General features: G+C 47.8%; 1 protein-coding gene across 1 annotated transcript in view; it reads left to right on the top strand.

The window, feature by feature from the left end:
- LOC144134248 (uncharacterized) overlaps positions 1-22,770 on the top strand; it is a 587,847-nt gene that overhangs the window by 130,748 nt on the left and 434,329 nt on the right. Inside the window, exon 3 of the mRNA XM_077667207.1 lies at positions 11,805-11,870. Coding sequence (XP_077523333.1) covers positions 11,805-11,870 — 66 coding nt within the window. The remainder of the gene's footprint in view (positions 1-11,804; positions 11,871-22,770) is intronic.

Genomic DNA, 22,770 nt, shown 5'->3' with positions numbered 1-22,770 from the left:
ATGGCGTTGAACAAAGAAGCTGTAATGACCTTGCCCATCGGTTCTTTGTAGGCCCGGTCTTAGGGTCATACTACTCATACGGCTCAGGCAAGCATGAATAATATTACAATACAGACGCCGAATTTTTATTGGTCCGCTTTCTTGCGTGAGATGGCACAAACCTGAATTCCATTCAGTAGTCAGTGCTGAAGACATTGAATTTCTGTGCAGCACGCAGCGGGCTTTCTATGATAACCGCAGAAAAAGAGCTCATACTCCCTTCAACCAATGTCATGCAGACAATAAATCGGACCATTTCTTCCGTGCAATCCGCAGTACCACTTTCAACCGATTTGACGACGAGAGTACCTGGTGCTTATACCCTATCGACCACGGATGAACAAGCAGTCCTTGACCGCATAACAATACTTCTCTCAACCACCCATCCTGGGGACATCTCAGATCAACTGCTTTCTCTCTTTCAACGACGACGAACCACACGCGTTTTCTTTGTTTTCGGCCAATGTCACTGAAACAAGTATTGCCAGCTAAAAGTACTACCACCTAGAAGAGACGTGTCCACGTCGGCAGATGCTCGCTTGTGGATCACGGTAAAAAAGACAAACAAAAGGAGGAACTCCGGAAGCAATGAAAGGCATGGTGCCCCTGCCTTGCTCTTTGTGCGCTAGTGTCCGCATGAAGACACCCGGGAATTTAGAGTACCGCAGGTGGTGCAGCGTCTGATCGATTTTGAATGACCAGCTCAGCCGACAGCTCGACTCCACCCCCGCTACTACTTGCCATGGGGCTCCCGTCCAATCGGTCGATGAACAAAAGTAGCCGAAGCGTCAAGAAAAAGAGAGCGGCCATCGATCGTCGACTCATCGACGGAAGGCAGGCCTTCCCCGTTCCAACGCCAAAAGGGCTCAGAAGTTAAGGCAATCTCTGTGCGCCTATGCTATGCCGTGCATTTAACCCGACATCAAGTCAAGGAGACAACTTCCGCGCAAACTCTTCCTTTCTTTCCTTTTTTACCGCAGGAGTTCCTTTGTTTGAATGTCCTGTTAAGCAATGCATATAAATGCGTACAATACGCGACAGTGCACGATTGAGCCGCGTTCAGTCGAGGTTTCCTTCCACAATAATCCCACGTTCATGCTCCATGCAATCCTAACAACACTGTATTTCGAAGATACTGTTTCTAAAGGCTACATAATACGCAAGATTCTTTTCTTGTTTGTTTTTATTTATTTTCGTCGCCTCATTTACAAGCCGGGCAGGAGTCTTGCACATATTTATATAGAAGGAAAGCAATCTATTTAATGGATTAATTGGCCTAGGACTTCTTGAACACCACTTCCAATCAGTTTGCGCTCATTACGGCAGCACAGTCCCCTTTAAACATTCTGAACTGCGACGGCAAGCGAATATATCACGGCAGTAATTTACTCATAACAACTGTAAATGACCTTTGTCAGAAGCGCTAAACAAAAAAGGGTGTCCAGAAAAAAAAGTTCTGTAATTTCCCTTTTAGTTATACCGCAATTAGCAGAATTTAGTAGTTTTTTCTGCAAACACGAGGTAACCCACAGGACAGAGCACACATGTGCAAGCATTTCTTTTAATGCCTGATTATAAAGGGGTAAATAACGACAAACGGCACTTTTTTTCTGTTGGCACTTCCTTTCTGAAAGACACAGGTGGTTGCATGGTAATTCGCCAAAGCAACTTGCACCATGTCATTATAGCAGTCATTACTTGAAGAGGCTCTAAATTTTCGGATTACAGTTTCAAAATTTACTCAGGTATGTATAGAAAGAAAAAACAATTACTTTTGCTTTAAAGCCGATCAGCTCCCGTGGGGAAGAGCACCAGTCGTGCTTTCACGGAAGTAAGCGCCGCTACCTGGTACACGATTGAAGACCGCGATGCGGAAAGACTTCAGTGAGATAAGGTGAAACACGCTTGTATACGCCGGCCGCTTTCAGCCAGCAAAATTAAATCGTTGCCCCTAACTAAGCCGCAGTGCCCCATGCTGTAAGGACCGAGATCAAACCGACAGTTTTGTCAGGCCCTCTAAAAACCTTTATCGAAAGTAAATAAGTAAAACTTGCTGCTGCCAACTTTGTTGGGAAAATGTCAAACTGTAAAACGAGGTCTGAAAGCTCGTTGCTTTGTTTGTTTATTTTCAGAGGCGCCAACAAGATTCATGTTCAGTCAAGTGCATTCAAACTCCCAGCTCACCGAATCGCGCTTCGCAGCACGGGACCTTTTCTTTCTTCTCTTGACTGGAGAGCTAATACGGTCGACCGGGCTTTTAGACGACTCCCTTGAGGGTTGTACTGACTGCCGTCTTTTCGGTGCGACTAGTAATTGGCTCTGTTATGCCCGCTCTTGGAAATAGAGTTCCTCGGGCTCTTGAGTTTGATTTTACGTATATCGCCGAAAGCATTTCCAGTTTCCGAGAGGCAATTATAATGAGATCTTCTGTAGTGGTTTTCGATTCATGCTGAGCTTCAACTCGAGTTGGAGCTCCAACTCGAATGCATGTACAAAGTACTCGAGCATTCGGCATAGAAAGGTACTCGGCTTCTCTAAGAGATATTCAAGAATGGGTGACTTCCTCAACGAGTTTGTTCCGAGATCAGACGGCTCTTTCACGTGCATCGAGCCATCTCTCAGTGGATGTAAACGCTACGGAAGCGGCGACGGGATAATCAGTGCCTGCAATTTGCACTGCAACAATTCTAACATTTCAGAGGCCGCCGCGTGAAATTTTGAAGCATTTTGGTACGTTTATTTGTTTGCTCAGTTTCTGTTAGCAGAGAAGGATTTTAAGATGAATCAGCTTAAATAGACTTAACCTAACCTTTGTACAAAATGCATCAGTATGTTCTAAATATTAACATGAAGGAACATTATTGCAGGGTCCACCGCTAGTTTTACTTCGAAATTGCTCAATGCAAAGAAATGTTATTGTAAGCATAAATCCGAACAAAAAGCCGTAACGCTCAAATTTCGTTTTAATACCTTGGTAGGTGCCATAGTCTCCTGTATGTTACAAACCAAAGAGGACAGACTCTCCTTCAATGATGTCTACGTGGAAGTCAGCATTCATCAGTATCTCAGGTCACTCTTCTGACTGCGTGGCTACTAATACTGGTGCGAAGCAAGTATGAAGGGTTCGTGTCCATTTTCTAATTCACATAAAGATCTTATGTTATTTCCTACGCTTCTCACACCGCATGCTTTAGGCCGACGACACGAAACACACATATTCCGACAAAATCGATCCACATCGATTTGTGAACTTCATAGAAACCTCGCAGGCGTTGTCAAAGGGCTGCAGATCAATTCATTACAGATTAACACGTCTCAAACAGTGTATCTTAATTTTAAACTGGAAAGAACTGTCATCAACTTTCTTCTGAACAACAACGAGGCCATTGTGTAATTAGGTGTTCAGCAGGATTGCATTTTATAATTTAACAACGTAGTCTAAACATCAAGCCATAATTTGTCTATGCGATAATTATACTTTGAATGTGCGTTCCCACGCAATCACGGAAAGCTAATATGCTTGTACCACTCATTTACTCACTACCTAAATCACTATTCCATTCTCGCTTCGGACAAAACCTATATATACCACTAAAATTTATTGAAGTCATTGGTGATCACGACATCCCAATACTAACTTTTAGCCCTTATTACATCATAATAGCAATATTTCGCAAGCTTACGATAATTAGTCGGAGGAAGAATGCTTTGAAACAACATAATAGTTTTCTTATTTCACACTAGAGGTGTCCTCATATGAGGACAAGCCATACTTCAACAAAGCACAAAGATAAAAAATGAAACCGGCAGAAGATGGCTCCCATATCGATATGGGCTTCACTTTTTACATGCCCGCACTTTTCCCCGCGATTTAAAACGTAGAAAATAGCGCATGAGATACATCGGAAAAGCCATAGGTCACCTTAAGCTCAACTAAGCCTCTATGGAACTTTAAGGGAGTAAGGAAATTGCATCCGAGATCTTTTCTGCGTGAGTAAGTCCTTGTCTTTACTTGCGGAAGTAGAAGCAGCAGTGTTTTTAGTCTTCAGGTGGGTAATGTCACATGCCCGCTGTGGGGATAAACTGTGCCACATGCGGCGACTCGCAGATGCTGTAAAATGCTGTGCAATTAAATATTTGAAAGCAGAAGACCGACTGATTGAATGAAGTATTAAATAAATCGTAACGTGCGCGACAGCTGACTTGAGACATAACTGCAGCACTCCAACAACAAACACATCAAGAAGGAACACCTACAGACACAGATAATCGCTGCTGCTTGTTGTTTTTCCTTCCATATAAGTTCCTGGTTTCCGCGCTGCAGTTATCTCTCACAATAGTCACCAACTTGCCCAAACGTTCGTTTTACTGAAAGAAGTTGACTGAATGCAGAAAAATGCCGTGCTATGCGAGAAGTTCGCACGTCTGAATAAGAATGAGATATTGTCATACCTGAAATATTAGTAGGGTTTTAACGTATTTAAACCGATTAGACGTGCGAACGTTTAGCCTGGTTGGCTCATTGTTATGCGTCGCTGTATTGACACGTGTACTTATCTTTATCAGGCGACCATGTTTCGCTGCCTAACAAGTGTTATCGCACAGCGCGGTACGCACCTGCATCGATCCGAAGTTTCTGGCAAGTCATCGATGCTTCTATTCACTGTCTGTTGTAGCCAAACCTTATGTTATCTGATTTCATCGCCCGACGCGAATGGTGTAGAACTTAGTGGAAGGCACGCGGGTCCCAAATATTAGTCTGGAACATTCGACGACTGCTATATAACAGCCGACGCGCTTGACCCGAGGATCAGATTTTCGACGATCGCCGACCGTGCTCGCCGCTACCGTTGTGCTGTATGTGTAGCCTCTTTTGTGGGCACAGGTTCGCCCAATAAAAGTTAGCTTTGTCTTTCACAGTATTGCTACTGTGTTTTTCAACGTCACCACCACGTGACAGTATTGTCGGCACAACTGGCGACGATATTAGACGATATTAGATATTGACACAGGTGATAGAAGAGGAGGACGAAGGGAACTCAGGCGATAGAAGCAGAGGACGAAGAAAATCTTCCTGCTCGTGCTCGCTCTACAGGCTGTGTAGCTCCTTGGTCCCCGAGTGTTTTTTGTGTACTATTCGTTACAAATCTGGTGGAGGCAGTGCTGGGTACGCTTCCAGACCCGCGCAGCCCACCTGTGATCACGGATCTCACCCCGGTCCACCAGCGCCGCGGCCGCCGCCTGCGAGGAGAGTCCCCAGAGTTCGGACCCCTTCCGGCAGCCACCAGGACGACACAGCCTCGGACGTCGGAGGAGCCAGCTGCCATGTCAACTGAGAGTAGGCTCCCAGCTCACATCCTGTGCCAGCAGCCACGAACACCCCCGTCTTTTCATGGCGACGTGTTCGAGGACGCCGAGGACTGGCTCGAGACATTCGAGCGTGTCGCCCGTTACAACGGGTGGAGCGATGAGCGGAAGCTCCACAACGTGTATTTCGCTCTCGAAGAGTCGGCGCGGACATGGTTCGAAAACCATGAGGCTTCGTTTCCATCCTGGGAGGCCTTCTGCCGCAACCTGCTCGCCACTTTTCCAAACGCCGACCGCCGGGAGCGAGCTGAAGCTGCGCTACACTCGCGCAACCAGCGCCCGAACGAGAGTGTCCGCATGTTCTTTGAGGACATGACCCGCCTTTTCAAGCGCGCGGACCCCTCTATGTCGGAAGACAAGAAGCTTCGCCATTTAATGCGTGGTGTCAAGCAGGAGCTATTCGCGGGACTCGTGCGCAGCCCACCGCGCACTGTGGCCGAGTTTCTCAGCGAGGCGGCCACCATGGAGAAGACTCTACAGCAACGAGCCCGCCAATACAATCGTGACGTCAACGCCTTCGGGCCAGACACCTGTTCTATGCATCTCGGAAGCGCCCCGGACGACTTACGCGAACTCATCCGTTCCGTCGTCCGGGAGGAACTCCAAGCCCTTCGGACGCCTTCTAACATGCCATCCTTCGCGTCGCTGACTGACGTCGTCCGCAACGAGGTGCGCCTCGCTGCCCGACAACAAGCATCTGAGGTACCCCTCCAGCTTGACGCAAGACCCACGTACGCGTCTGTACTCCGTCAAGCTCCGACGTCGGGCTACACCATCAATGCCGCGGCTCCATCAGTGCGGCCACCGGGTCCCCCTCGTGACCCCGCTCTGCCAGCCTACGAGCGGACGCGTAAGAGTCAAGTGTGGCGGGCCCCAGACCGTCGGCCCCTCTGTTATCATTGTGGCGAGGCGGGTCACCTCTATAGGGCGTGCCCGTACCGCCGCGTGGGCCTGCGGGGTTTCGCCCCGGACGACCCCTGCCCTCGCAATGGCGAAAGGCCACTTGAGATAGCCTCTCACCTATTGGAGCGGCAGAATCTCGTCACATCCGGTCGCCGCGGGTCTCGATCACCGTCCCCAATGCGCTACCGTTCTCCAAGTCCCCGCGGAGCGCAAAGCTATTCCGGACGCCGTTCGCCCAGCCCACGCCGGGAAAACTAATGCCGGCGGCCTCCGGAGGCAAGGCCGCTGCTGTAGGGAAATGTGAAGATCCTCCGCCACCATCACGCCGATACGCCATTTCGCTGGGGGCAGGTAGCGACAGCTACCTCCGATTTGTACGTAACAATTGATGGAGTCGACGTCTCCGGCTTACTCGACACCGGTGCCGATTACTCCGTAATGAGCCGTGCCCTCGCCCAAGAATTAAAGAAAGTTTTGACGCGATGGTCTGGGCCGAGCATTCGTACTGCTGGGAGTCACCTGATTACCCCTGCTGGCAAGTGTACTGCAAGGGTCGGCATCCGTGGTTTTCTGTACGTCTGTGAATTCGTGGTACTGTCCGAGTGTTCGAGGGACTTGATCCTGGGCCTCGACTTTCTGCAGACAAACGGCGCTGTCATTGATCTGAACGAAGCCCGGATCACGTTCTCGACGAAGCAGGCCGTGGCGCATACCGACAGAGATCCGGGAATCAACGCTCTGCGTATAGTCGACGATGACGTGATGGTGCCACCACGGTCTAGCGTCCTGGTTCTCGTGAGACATGACTTGTTCCACGATTACGAGGGTATCGCGGATAGCCACCTCCCGCTGCTGCTCGCGAAGGGAATAGCCGTCGCTCGAGGCCTCGTCCAGTTGCATAACGGTTGTACTAGTGTCCTACTCACGAACTTCGCCAACGAGGTTCAGCACCTCGCCAGGGACATGGCTGTTGCCTTACTTCACGAAGTTACTGTGTTGCCTGATTTATGCGCCGTCGGGGCCAGCCCTCAAGACGAGGCCGCACCATGCCACGCCCTGCAGACCGTGAAAATCAACCCGGACTTGGCACCTGAGCAGAAGAATCTTGTGTCTGCTCTTCTAGCAGATTTTGCAGATTGCTTCGCCACCAGCTCCAGGGTCGGTCGTACACCTGTCGCCAAGCATCGCATCATCACAGACGAGGCCACGCCGCCTGTATGCCAGCGGCTATACCGTGTTTCTCCTAAGGAACGCGAAACCATTAAAACGCAAGTCGATGAAATGCTTGCAGACGATGTTATTCAGCCGTCAACAAGCCCATGGGCGTCGCCCGTGGTCCTCGTCAAAAAGAAAGACGGCACCTTGAGATTCTGTGTTGATTACCGGAAACTAAACAACGTGACCAAAAAGGACGTTTATCCGCTTCCCAGGATTGACGATGCCCTCGACCGATTACGTGACGCCAGGTTCTTCTCCTCATTAGATCTCAAAACCGGATACTGGCAGATAAAGGTGGACCAGAGAGACCGAGAGAAGACGGCTTTCGTGACTCCAGACGGTTTATACGAGTTCAAGGTGCTCCCGTTTGGTCTTTGCTCGGCGCCGGCCACGTTCCAGCGTATGATGGACACCGTTTTATCCGGTCTGAAGTGGCAGTCTTGCTTGGTGTACTTGGACGACGTCGTCATTTTCTCGCCTACCTTCGATCAACACTTGGACCGGCTGCGCATCGTGCTTCGAGCCCTGATATGCGCGCAACTAACGATCAAGCCCGAGAAATGTCATTTTGGTTTCACGGAACTTCGCTTCCTTGGCCATGTTGTCAGCGCACAAGGCGTTCTCCCGGACCCCGACAAGACTGCTGCCGTCTCCAGTTTTCCGCGCCCAACCGACAAGAAGGCACTTCGACGTTTTCTGGGCCTCTGTTCTTACTACCGACGCTTTGTGCCCGATTTCTTCAGAATAGCTGACCCGTTGACAGCACTGACAAGAGACGAAATACCCTTTCTGGGGGGAAGCAACCAAGAAGAAGCTTTTCAGGAGCTCCGCAACCGCCTACACAGCCCCCAATACTCGCCCATTTCGATGAAGACGCCGCCACCGACATACACACCGATGCCAGCAATGTTGGCCTTGGGGCGTTAATTATCCAGTGGCAGGACGGCGTGGAACGCGTTATCGCTTACGCGAGCCGAACACTTTCGCGATCGGAGTTGAACTATTCGACGACAGAGAAAGAATGCCTTGCGGTGATCTGGGCCATCAGCAAGTTTCGTCCATACCTGTACGGACGACCCTTCCGTGTTGTCAGCGACCATCACTCGTTATGCTGGCTGGCAAACCTTAAAGATCCATCCGGCCGGTTGGCTAGGTGGAGCCTCCGTTTGCAAGAGTACGACGTGACTGTCGTTTACAAGTCGGGCCGGCAGCACCAAGATGCGGATTGCTTATCACGCGCGCCCGTGGACCACGCTCCGCAAGAAATCACCGAAGATCTTCCTTTCATTTGTGCTCTTAGCCCATCCCATGTGGCTCAGCTTCAACGAACGGACCCGGAGCTAGCGCCGCTCATCGAGCACCTGGAAGGTCACAGTGGTCGGGTTCCGCGTGTTTTTCGTCGTGGCCTGCAATCCTTCACCATGCGAAATGGCGTTCTCTACAAGCGCAACTTTGGAAAGTCCACCGAAACATTTTTACTCGTGGTGCCCACCCAGTTACGACCTGTCATCTTGAGCGCACGACGAGCCGCCCGCCGGCCACTTGGGAGTCAGTCGCACGCTGTCAAGGATTCGGGAGAAGTACTATTGGCCCAAATTACTTCCATCAGTGCAGACCTACGTGCGAACCTGCCGCGACTGCCAAAGCCGGAAGTCTCCACCCATGAAACCAGCCGGATTTCTTCAGCCAATAGCGCCACCGAAGATCCCTTTTCAACAAGTTGGAATGGATCTCCTTGGCCCCTTCCCGAAGTCATCCACTGGAAAACGGTGGATCGCTATTGCGACGGACTACTTGACACGTTATGCTGAGACCACGTCGCTTGCGAGCGGAACTGCTGCCGAAGTAGCCGAGTTCTTTGTCCACAGCATCGTCCTGCGTCATGGCGCCCCTGCGGTCATTATTACTGACCGTGGGGCAGCTTTCACAGCCCGCCTAACCCAGGCTGTGCTGAAACTGACGCATACCAGCCATAGACGTGCGACGGCGTACCACCCGCAGACCAATGGCTTGGTGGAACGGCTCAACAGAACTCTGGCCGACATGCTTTCCATGTACGTGGATATAGAGCATAAAAACTGGGACCAAATTCTGCCATACGCTACATTCGCTTACAATACGGCACTGCAGGAGACAACGCGGCTCACTCCCTTCCAGCTTGTCTTCGGCCGTCGAGTTACTACTACGCTGGATGCTATGCTGCCTGTTGACCCCCACTGCGAGAGTGACCCTGACCTCGACATCGCCACTTTTGTGCAGCGTGCGGAAGAAGCGCGGCAACTGGCAAGGCAGCGCATACACCGTCAACAGCAACTAGACGCTGGCCGCTACAACCAAGGACGGCGCTTCGTTGCCTACGAGCCAGGCGACTATGTGTGGATTTGGACGCCCGTTCGTCACCGCGGGCTGTCTGAAAAATTACTCAGTCGATACTTCGGCCCATACCGTGTCCTCCGCCGCATTAGCGACGTCACCTACGAAGTTCAACCCGCCACCCAAGCCAGCTCATCCCACCGACGCAAGCTTACCGACGTTGTGCACGTCGTTCGTATGAAGCCGTACCACGACCGACCACCCGATTGAACTTGAGGCTGACCGCTGTGCCCTGTTCTATGTTGTGATCCTCGTGCCTCACCCTAGCACTTTGCTTTCTGCTCGTCACTCTAGCGCACGATGGCCGCATCGGGGCGATGCTGCAGGGGAGGGAGCAGTGGCACAGGTGATAGAAGAGGAGGACGAAAGGAACTCAGGCGATAGAAGCAGAGGACGAAGAAAATCTTCCTGCTCATGCTCGCTCTACCGGCTGTGTAGCTCCTTGGTCCCCGAGTGTTTTTGGTGTACTATTCGTTACAATATTAGACAAAAGCACTGCGCCTGAGTGTGATGTCCGTTATTAGTCGGCTCTTGTTAATGCTAAAGAGAATAATTATCCGCTCAATAATAATTTCTTGTTACCCTGATCATGTAGTCCCTCTGGTTAACGTGCGTTGAATTTGTGAATTATTTCTTTCTGGAGTACGTACCCACTAACTGATAAAACAACCGCACTTCATGAATTTGAGAAAATAAAGCATACTACTACCTCGTATTGAAAAATCCGTTCAGCTGTTTTCTCCGCTTTGTGGTGTGTACTGAACCAGTGTATGAATATTGCCTTCATCTGTCTACTATGCTGTTATGATTTTGTGCCCTCCGCTCTTTTTCGTTTGCAGCGAACCTTTCCGGAATTCTTTAGATTATTTTTACAGAAGTTGAATTATTGTTTTCTCCCCCTCCACAACAAACGATAAATAAATACGTATTCGGTGTGTTACTATAATTTAACTATTGTGTATTATTAAATATGTGGCGGCTATTAATTCATCAACTCACTGTGTACAGAACATTTTGTTTTAGACTCCTTTCTCTGGGTCTTCTCCACGTAGTATCAAACAGATTATAAAAACAAATTTTGGAAGGTGTTCTCGTATTTTTTCTATCCCGCATATTTACTTTTGCAAGCAACTGCACTTGCCGGCTTGGGAAAATCATGCTCACTTCAAATACCGTTCCTTTCGCTCTCCTCATTCGCCAGCCTCCGGGTTTATGCCACACGTGCACTAAAAGAAAGAGAGAGAATACTTCATGGCATGTGCATACCACGAAAAGCGGTCAAATAATTTTTTCCTTGTTTCTTTTTCTTCGCGACGTGGCACTTCATGGAGAGCTCGCCCTCTGAGGTAAGCCACACTGACTTGGTTCGGGCTAATTGGTTCGAAGTTCTTGTACACATACGTAAAGACAGGCGAACAGGACACAAAGCTTGTCCTGTGTATTCTGTGTCGTCTTCGTCTGTCCAGTGCTATGTATACTAGAGCTTTATATGAGTGGCGCCAAGTCACGAGCAGTCTACGAAGTAAAGTGTACAGTCTTTGTCAAAAGTAAACAGCCCAAGGGGTCTGCTTCTGAGACCTGCAGTGCGGCTCCTCTTGCGTTTAAAGAGACCGTAATCTCACAAAGGCAGGAGCAACTCAAAAGCTAAAGACCCCCGCTTCACGGCTTGGAAGCAAACCTCTTGGGTTGTATATCTCTGACAAAGCCTGCACATATCGGTGCCACTGTGAAGCGAGCAGTGCGGCATGCCCTGTGGTGTCGCAGGTGTCGCCATGACTGTAGTATAGCCCAGGGCTACCCCATGCATACCGCGGGCCATGAAATGTTTCACTCGTCCTGTAGTGTTCTTGAGGCTGCTCCTATGCCTGTCTTTTTTACATTTTGCTCGCTCACTTTGTCCGCAGGAATCCCAAGCGCAACTCTTCGGACAACTCCCCGCAGCACGACTCGAACGAGGCCCCGTCCTCTCGGTGAGTTCACAATTTGAGCTTTTCAACTTTGTTTCTCCGCAAGGCACTGATTTCACGAGTAGCGTTGCTTGGTGTTCTTCTTCTGCGAAATAGAATGAACAAGGGCTCATTCGATGAGGCTCCTCAGTGAGGAAGTGTTTCGGCGATGGCGCACCTTTTTCCTGCGGCACCTGTCAAAAAAAAAATCAACGAGACAATTTCATCTTAAGTGCTCTCTAAACGACTCCTCGAGCATGCAACGAAAAAAATTTGAACAATATTCTTCATTTTTGTTGAGAACACAGTGCGTGACCGCTAAGCAATACAATATGTAGAGTGGCGGAGAGCAGGACATGAACCTCGGACCGATAGTCATTATCTTCTGATTCGTTACTTAACGAAAAGTAATTATTTTTAGTGCGTATGCAAGTAGTGTCTACGTCTTCCTTTGCACGTTAAGGCAGTGAACATTTGTTTTTACGTTAAGAAACCTGACAGAAGAGTTTGAATGTGGATGCGTGGTCAGCCTTATTTTGTCCGTGTCTGTACAATGGAATTTAGAGAAGCATACCAATGCAGATTTAGCAGGATTTTGCAGTGATCCTGGGGCTACTAGGAGACGATGATCCACAGGAAACGAGCTGTTCTTGATTTACAAGAATAGATTAATGAACAAAACACAAAGCCGTTTTTCAAGCATATGTAACGTCAATTCTTCACAGTGTCGAGATTCCCGCGCCGGTGCAACCTGTGAGGTATATAAGAAAGCCGCATCGCTGCGCGGTACTTCCGGCTTGCGCACTCGTTAAAGTTTAGCTCGTTACAGTTTTCTTATGAAATGTTCCATTCCGAGGCCCTCTTCATTGTAGCAAACCTGCAGTCATCTACGATAACTGACGCCGCTGCAGCTGCTTAATCGCATTTTACACAGTCATGGGTTAGGATCAGAAGGGTCAGTAGTAAATTTCCGTGCTCATATTATAAAACTTACGGGAGATATTTTGTTAAAGCGCTGGTGAATGGAAAATACGGTTCCAGAGATATTATAGCACCGTCAATCGGAAACCTACAAAATGCCCCTATGAGACTTTTCTTCTTATACGAAGGAAAACAAGCAAGCAATAGTGTCATTAAAAAGTGGAATAAAAACGCACACACAAAAAGTACGTAAAAGAACAGCGGCCATCCTATCTTGTATATGCATGTTTTTGTGTCCTTGTGAATTTTCGCAATAAACAAGACAATCCTCACGAATAGTTCAACGCCAGGTATTTTCATCATATGCGCTTTAGAGTTATGATAGATTTAGAACTTTCTTTTAGGTACATGCCGTTCACGGACAATACCTTTCGACATAATCAATGCTGCTCTTTCCCGATGGCTCCGTAATCGCACTACAATTTTGTGGAAGTCACTGCATCTGACTCCATTTGGAATATACTGAAGTTATGTTTAGAGAGCAAGGTTTGATTTCAGTTTCTTAGCCCACAACACCCAGTAATTTCGTTGCGATTCGGCAGGGGCAGAAAGGTCACCGAGTTAATATGGCGTTGCGATGATAACCTTTGATTGGGCTTCAGATATTTTCTGCGCCCGTGCCCAATATTCGGGATGTTCGCCATGTTTTAAACGACCTTGTTGGAAGCGAGCAAGAGGTTAGCGTCGCGTCAATATCTCATTACGACGATGTTACGGACTGCACCACTGACGAAGCAGCCAGAAGCGAAACGTTCCACATCGAAATGTTGATACGATGAAATAAGGTGCGTGTGGAAATGGTAACGATCGATCTGAAAAAGAAGTAGCGCTACTCTTGAGATTGCATCTAGACTCGCCAATCTTCGTTGCTCCCTTATCTGTTTTGCATCGCCACGTTTTTTCTCTAGCGCATTTTTTCCCCTCAAAGTATTCTGAGAGAATAACACAGCAATCCGTTATGGGTTCATCGGGCAATGCTATATGAGCTGCTCCATTCGAACGGTCGACAAGGCTCGTTTGTCGAGGGTCGCCACCGTCCGGGTCGATAGAAAAGCGATTACCTTGATTGCCGATGAAAGACGATCAGTTCAGGGCTGGTCTTCAGGCCTCTCTCAACTTCGACTCACCTCCTGTCTGCAACGACGGGCTTCCACCTTTCCATGTGATGCGGCGGAGAACGGTGCCGCAAATCTTTGTACCGGCTATCTCCTTCGAGTGAACGTGTATCGACCTTTTTACTGAACCGCACTGCGAGCCCAACGATGTGTTCACCGGGTCTAGGCAATGCTTTTGGTTACGCTTGGATCAGGGCTAGGAAAATAGACATATCGTAGAGAAGAATGAATGGGAATGCCGGGAGATTAGAGAAGCTTTATGTTTGTAACCCCTGAACTGATGACAGAAGCAAGGACAGCAAGCAAAAAGAGAACCTAATGCGCCGTCTATGGCTAGCGCGTAGTTCTGCTGCCCGTGTATTTTCAGTCACTAAGCAGAGAATTGGGCTCATTTGTATGCCACTCATAATCTGACTAGAATCACGGCACACGTACACACTGGTTAGAGGGTAAACAGGATATGTAAAGAGCAATTGTGAGGATAAGAAAGCTACAAGAAGGTTCATAGTTCCTGAAAATATAAAGAACCGGAGGAAATAACACATGTCATGCCTAAGGTCCTTATGCACGTTGTTTCTGCCTGAAGCAGGACCGACTTCCTTGTTGTGACGACACTGACCTGCGAATTGTCAGGGGTTAATTTCAAGAACAAACTTAATCAGGCGTGGTCGCTGCGGTCACTGCCCTTGTTCGGGAAGAATGGCGAATTAACTTCCTTATACACACTGGAAGCTTACACCTCAAGAAATTTTTACTCCTTCGGCAGCTCCAGCCTCAACGACCAGCTCCCGGCCTTCCAGAAGGCCCTCGCGGCGGCGATTGAGACAAGATGTCGACGTCCTCAACGTGGGAGACCTAATCCCGGTCGTCCTAAACCCTGCCGGACACTCATTTAAGTTATCACTCACTCACACACTCTTAATTATTCGTGAATCACATTCCGATGCAGCATATACTACGGCATATACTACGGTTTCTAACTTGACCCTCAGGCACGGGCAGGTTGCTAATACTGGCAGTATTCTAGGTGCCATTTTCTGCGCTGGCTTGGATCTTTTTTCGGCAAAGCTAGGCGACCGATATTTCGGCTTGAAGGTCTTCGTCCCTCCTTACGAACGCGCGCATTAATGAACGCTTTCTAAATGTTCTAAATGTTCCCACAGCCTGCCTCACATGATATTCATGAACCTGGCCCACCGTGATAAGGTTCTCAATAACGAACAAGAAAAACTTGGGGCTTTCATGCAGTTCTCAAGCACGTACGGTGAAGGGACGCCATTTATGGTAAAAAAGGCTCTGTACGACTGTGGATATTTAAAAGGCAGGTGGGGGGTTTAGTATAGTGACGTATGCAATTCCCGGCCTTTAAGGCGGCCATAAAATCATATTAGAGTAGGTAAAGTAGACAGGTATTCTGCTAGCTCGAGGCGGCGCAGCTTCTTTGAAGGAGGAGGACGTATGGCCTTGTGGACACGGGCTGCTACCTGAGCTTATTTAAAGTGCTGTTACAGCGGATGTCGTCATGCGGCGGCAACTACGAAAGCAAGAGGTCGATTTTCGGTCGATGCGTTGGTTGGAAAGGAAGAAGCAGCCCCCCCCCCCCCCCCAACCCCCCCAAAAAAGAAAGAAAGAACCGTTGAAGCATATAATTTGGAGCTATCGCTGTAGGAATTTTGCATGCACAATCGGACATTCCGTCGAGCAAATTTCTACGTATTTCAAGCGCAAAAGATTTTCACTTCGGGGACGCGAAGTAAGTTGCACCAGAGTTTCAACGTACCCTTCCTATGTTTCTTTCACAGAAGTTGATATTTTGTTCTTCATGTCGGTGTTTCAGTTGCCGTATTCGCGCCTTAGATTTTATACGTCGTCAACACGTACGTTAAGCTTACGTATCATCGGTGGCAAAAGTAACACACCCCTCCCTCTATTAAGTGCCAGCCCGCGCCACTCTGCGTAGGGGCACCACCTGGCAAAACACTTCTGGTGTCGAGACCGGCACAATGAGTCCGCTTTGACACCAGAAGTGCTTTGTCAGGTGACGGCCCTACGCAGAGTCGCATCGATCGCAACTTAGAGGGAGGGAGGGGGGGAGGGGTGTAGTTTTTTTCTTGCTGGTACAACTTGTGCTACTGGCAAAAAAAAAAATTGGCGAACATTAGCGCTTGTTAAACCTGGAGTGACGCGCTAGCTACAGCCGGCCGAGTGGAGCTTGCTCAGTTGAATTGCAAAGTCAGTCTTTCGCCACTCCGCTTCGCTGGCCGTTCCTTCTTCATCTTCGTCCCACTTGACACGGCGCATGCGCACATCTGTGGCAGCTCAGTTTCGCCGGCGGCGTGGCTCCGCACCTCGTGGCTGGTCACGTGACCAACCAGGTGATGAACCACCTGATCAGCCACGGCGCTGCGCCGCCGGCAGCGGCTCCGCACCACGTCACCGACCACGTTACAGCGTGGCTGGTGGCGACAGGGTGGCGGCGCCGCCAAGCTGAAGGCTCGAAATGCTACCGTAATGTAGCTATCGCTACAAGAATAAATGACCCAGAAAGCGTGTTAAAAAAATTACTTAAAAAAAACGGGCGTATCAGTAGCGGTTTAATTTGCCTCTGATTAGTAAGTATAGAAGAAAAATTTCGGCACACTCGCCACTTGCTAACACGAGTGTTAACCGTTCTGCAAAACGTAGAACTGCAAACTCGCATTCATGATCCATTTAATTAGCTTGAGGACTGGCGTTATCTAGGAACGGATGTCCCCACGCTATCTCAGCAGAAACTTTTCAATCTCATTGTCCCTCTTGACTCATTGGCGTCCTCATGAACACTCCCATTTTATTATTATCCTTGCTAATACTCTAACACACCACTGATTCTTTGCTCTCCGCATTACGCATGTTGTTTAAGGAAATTTTGTGTTCCTTCCTTAAAATGTTCCTCTAATCCATGCTGGTTCAAAATGTGTCAACGTTATTCTTTTCGTTTCGTCTTCCATACCTGTATACCATGTCACATCATTCCAAACTTCATACCTTGCTCCCGCACCAAACCAACTTTTGTTTGATTCATCAAACACCGGCCGCCGCGGTGGCTCAGTGGTAATGATGATCGACTGCTGATCCCTGCCTTGGCGGTCAAATGTCTATGGAGGCGAAATTCTAGAGGTCCGTGTACTGTCCAATGTCAGTGCACGTTAAGAAACCACAGGTGGTCGAAATTATTCCGGAGCCCTCTACTACGGTGTTTCTCGTAGCCTGAGTAGCTTTAAGACGTTCAACCCCCCTAAACCGTAGCCCAAATAAATAACGATCCCCTTCCCTTATATCTATGGAGACACCGCCATTGAACTATACCAGATGGCGGTTGCGGGCCGCAAATCCGTACTCATGGAAAATTTGCAAAAGAGCCGAACTAAGCCTCTCTTTTTTCTGTCAACGGCATATTAACTTATGCCTCCATCGTGTGTGATTAGAGGCCGGATCCAATTTCAGAAACCAGCTGTCTTCGCAAGGCTGGACGATCTCCCAGACTGACACTACGCGTCGGCGGGTATGGAATGGAAAGTTATCTGGCGGCCTGTGTTGCGGAGGCGGGCAGGGGTACAATGTGTTGCGTATATATTTAGACCGCCGCCGTACCTCGTCTGATGCTAAATCGGTAGTCGCGGCGGGAATTGATCGAGTAGGGCCGGCCTGCAAAAAAGGAACACAAAAGAGTTCTGCACAAAATGTCGAGTTGTCCTTGACGCAACCAGCTATCGGGCCTACGTGAATGGAGCCTTTTATGAGGGTTATCTTTTATGCTCTGTTGCTTTCCGCGTGCGGTAGAAACGGTTTTAAGTACCTGCTACGTGAGCGTAGGGTAGGAGGCCTAGCGAATAACTAACGAAATATACCTAGCCAACTCTGACGTCAGAAAACGTGACGAAAAAAAAACACCAAAACGTTGTGCGCGATAAAAGGTATCATCACAAAGCAGAAAACCCGCAGGAAAACGCTTCATACAGTGCTCATGTTTTTAATTTTTTTTTCATGTCGCAGCACTGATTTAGACCGCGAAGGTTGCAATCAAAAGAAGAAAGGTTGCTCTCAGTTTCCCATGCTCGGCAGGTTTCGCTTGCCGGAGCTATGATTCACTTTACAGATGCCCAGAGCGTATATATGACTGCTAGTTTTCCATGCACTTGATTTTACCATGTTATACCGTAATGCACGTCAACCCATTTGCGCTGTGCAGCGTGCTTCGCTTATATTGCCTTTCTTTTACGACTGCCATAGATGTACACTCGGATATCGATACACAAACTGCCGAAGGAAGATTTCTCTAACAGCGCTAATATTGATAGTTTCGTTAATCTGGTTAATAAATTTTATGGTATGAAAATACCACAGGCCGGCATGCAAGCACACAATGTACTGATGTGTACTTCTCAGCAACAGACGTGCGCTTTTTGACAAAGCGTGTTCCCATCGGAGCAAACAAAAACAAAGATCAAAGATTCAAGTTAACCGAGGTGTCCCTGCACTGCATTCAAGCTAAAATGAACGTAGTATGTATGTTGTCAACAATGCCGGTTTCTTCTCTCCTTCAAGTTTAAACTACTAAGTTCACCACCCTGTGTTTCGTGATTACTCGATTTTGAGGCACGGCAACTGCTGTTCGCAATGTCTGTCCCACTTTTTTCTTTCCTTTGCTCTGCACATCTCCGCAGCTCTGTTTGTTTCGAACTAATTTCTTTCCTCTGAAGCCCATCCGTGATTGTAATTCCTAAATGCTGATTAATTTCTGCGGCAATGGTGAATTCTTTAATTTCATTTGGACTTGTTTAAGAAACCACTTCCCTGACCTCGTATGCCGGATGACATGGGCCCAATTGGCCCAAACAAAGTAACACTCCAGGCTAAAATAAGCAAACGTTAAGCTAGAAAAAACAATGCCATTTTTTACCAGTTTTGTGTGGCTTGATTGGTAATTTAGAAAAGACTTGGTAGAGCGAGGAATATTTCCCTCGCCAAGTCTTTTCTAAATTACCAATCAAGCCACACAAAACTGGTAAAAAATGGCATTGTTTTTTCCAGCCAGAAATCTGCCATGAACAAGTCATGTCTTGAAAGAATCAATGAAAGTATTTTGCGTCAAGTTGGCCGATTAAAATCTAGCGGTTACCCTTCTCATGTGATTTCCAGGGAATGCGATAAGCTTCTTAGATGGATCAAGAGCGGGGATAAGCCAAAAGAGGAAAAAAAGAAGTTTGTGGTGGTGCCTTACACGCATGGTGTGGGACATGGTTTGAAGAATGTTGCGGCGAGATACGATGTTGATGTGGTCTTTTCAGCGCCTAAAAAACTTAGAGGTGTTTGCAGGCAGGTGGAAGAGAAGGCTAAGGCAACAACCGCGAAGAAAAAGACTGGGGGTTGTCAGACCAACCATAAGAGCCCTTTTGTGCCCTGTAATGTTGGGGTGGTCTACAGGATTCCGTGCACTTGCGGGTTGAGTTATATTGGCCAGACAGGACGTTGCATCAACGCTCGTCTTAGTGAGCACCACAGGTCCCGAGATAATGGGTCTTCTTGTAACCTTGCCCTCCACTGGAGAGAAGGTACTTGCACCCTTCTATTGTCTAACACCGTCATCCTAGGAAAACATAATGACAGCCTAACGCGGGAAGTTTTGGAGGCTTTTCACATCCGCTTGGAACCTGATAGCTGCATTAGTGATCCTTCTGTCACACTAACAGATAAAGAGATGATGTTTTTATCCGTCCAAGATGTGTAGTCTCGCGCTCGTGCTGATTGTCACCTTTGTGGGCATGATTAGCAGCTTTGTGTCGTCTTTCTTTTGGTTTTCCCTCTTGTTTGTGTTTGGCGTTCTTAGTATTTAAGATGCTTGGACGTGAATTAAAAATCTAGTTGCGAGTCAGCGCTTGTGGTGTCCTTTCTTCGTTGTGTCCCGTTGTTTTATTGCGCTGTTCAAATATGAATCAATACCAACTCGCCCAGTTCGCAGCTTTAATGAACACATACGTTGCATGACGGCTACGGGATGTTGATCGCTGCACGTTATGAACGGCGGATAATACCGTGTTATTCAACGCCAGCCAACCGGTGACCTCAATGAGGCCCTTTGTTTCATCAGCCTCTTTGCCGTAAAAGTAGATTTAATGCCTTTAATTAAGTGTAAAAAGGAGTACACGGTCATAAACGCGAAAACTAAACGACCTGACACACATTGCAAAGCAGCAGAGCGACATACGTGAACTCTCTTTTAGTGTCACGCGGACGCGGCATCCCCAACGTTTCGAAATATCTTAAAGCTAAAATCAACTTTGCTCCTCCTTCTTTTCCATGGCCACGGATTCCAGAAATATTACGTGTCTCACTGCAAGGCCTAGCTCCAAAGCCCCCTGGGCTTTCAAATTTTGTCCAAGTTATTACCTTGCTATTCCAGGAATTACACCCGACTAAAATGTAGCACAGTGGAGTTACGTTCTGCAGTGACGCATTGTTTAAGTACGTATGAAGAAAGCGTGGTACGGGACGCAGTGCGGTGTTGTCGAGAATGAAAATACGCTCAAGTCTTCAGCTAGAAATAAGAGTGGTGTACAACAATGTAATGACCTTTCTGATGTACTTCCTCTGGCTATACCAGAAGGTACCGCTACACGGAATTACTCAGGTACGTAATTATGGAAGAACTTAGGCGCCAACATTTGCACTTGCGTGCCATTTCCTTGCTTCAGGAGCTTTCTTTTTGTCCAAGAGGGGGGGGGGGGGATCCGAGCACTCTCTCTTTCAGGAACGGTAGGAAAGCGAAACACCAATTTTAATTAACGCACAGCGAGGCGGAATCTCAATTAGTTTCTCTTTGTCTTCTATTCATATCTTGTTCTTTGTCCTTCTGTCGCAGTTGAAGCGTGATAACTAGGGCGATCTTTAATTAAACAAGGCATACACGTTCATTTCACTTAGGTTTCAAGGTAAACTGCGTGTTTCGCGGAAACAAAGCCCTCAAAGCGCCACGGAAAATTCTGCGTGGTCGGCTGAACAAGTGCAGAAGGAATTTCTCTCCGCATTACTTGTCCGAAAAAAATCTGTGGAAGCATGCACATACCATCATTGCAGCAATATGCAAATAAGGTGCGTTTCTGGCTTGCATTATTTTTTGCGCAGAGCGCTTGATTTCGGCAGTAAAGAAATGAAGCAGAATAAAGAATCTGTGAAAAGACTTTACTAGAATTGCAATGGTTTCCGTTGTCATATGAGCCCCAGAGCAATTTTTTCGTCATGCGTTTACGAACGCGCGAATAAGAAAATTCTGAAGAAAATATTGTCTAAATTATTTCTGTGTTTTTTACCTCGGCTGTGTGGATAATTACTTACGAATAGAGATATTCAGTACTCGAATAAACGATCATAATTTCATCCATATAATCCTGTTATAATTTCTGATATTGTTTAGATGCCCCCCTCTATGGCCCGGAGTGAAGAATTACTATAATCGTTTACCGCCCGTTGACGGCTTGTAATGGCTACAGCCAGATTCTGATGTGTGTCAAACTTTGTATCATAGTCAGAAGAGGGCAAGATAGCTGTTTTATTCTGTGACATATGAACATCAGTCAACACAGATTGAACAGAACCCGTGGCCGTATTCTATAGGCTGTCCATTTTAAACTGACTATTCCTCGTTGGTCTGGTGCTCTGTCATTGGTTACTAAGATGTGCCCGCAAATTTCAAGCGTCTGTGGAAAGCAATCTGGCCATTGGGTTGTTGGCGAACGAAACTCATCATTGGCAGCCATTGACTGCGATGTGCAGCCACTCGTGAGCAGCATCGCCGCGCTCTGTCAACAGCAGGCGACCAGACCGGACCACTGCCGACAATGGCTGCAATATTCAGCCAATTGCTATATCATAGCGACCAACGACAAAGGAGCAGACGGACATTAAATGGCCATTTTAAAATGGACAGCTTATGCGATTCGCGCCTTGGAGTGAAGCAGCGTTGACCAAATCAATAGTGGCTCCTTCCAACTACAAAAACTTGAACCAGAAACTAGGCCAGGTGCTTCTCTTGCTCTTTTTCTCGTTGTTCTCTTTTCATCCGATTGTGTTCTGATCGCTGCACGGCGCAATCGGAGGTAAAATGTCTTCGCTCGGTCATTTAATTTTAAAGCCTGTAAGTCTGTACATAGTTTAGAAAAGCTCGGTACTCTGATTTCAGGAAAGCAACCCAGACGCCTACTTACCGCTGAGTCATGAGAGTAGTGAGGTGGGCGCACTGCCAAATTTATTCGTCTTTCCTTGACTATGAGAAATAAAGTAACAGCTTAATTTTTTTCGTCAGGACACTAGAAGCAGGCGAGTCAAGTAAATCCTGTCATCATCCCCTACTTTTGTTCCTGGGTGGTTCTGAAATGATTTCGGAGAGCGAAGCCTCTGAGTAAGCGTTGTACTGTCGGGTCCTTAAGAAAGCATTGGTCTTATATCCTATTTTATGTTTTGTATTAGAAGCGGTAATCACCAGTGAAATATTTCTGCGCAACTCGCGGAAAGTCAGTGAATGTTCCAGTACCAAAACATCTAGGAAAAAGACACCATCGCTCTCCTAGTCCGACAACCACCCTGCATGTAATGTGCAAGTATCAAGTTTATCAATGCGAGAGCATTACATCGCTCACTTTCGACGTCATGTACGCAAAACAGGTCAGCAAAAAACGGCCCCATGTGACGTCACGAGTCGACGTCATGCCATGTAATGCAATCGATGTAATATGTCGTGAGGGTAAAATTGTGAGTCGTGTAATATGTGGTGACGGGATTTGCCGAAGCTT

Source organism: Amblyomma americanum, chromosome 5, assembly GCF_052857255.1.
Source record: "Amblyomma americanum isolate KBUSLIRL-KWMA chromosome 5, ASM5285725v1, whole genome shotgun sequence".
Classification (NCBI taxonomy): Eukaryota; Metazoa; Arthropoda; class Arachnida; order Ixodida; family Ixodidae; genus Amblyomma; species Amblyomma americanum.
The sequence above is the reverse complement of the archived record's forward strand: the minus strand, read 5'-3'. Positions and strand labels throughout refer to the sequence as shown.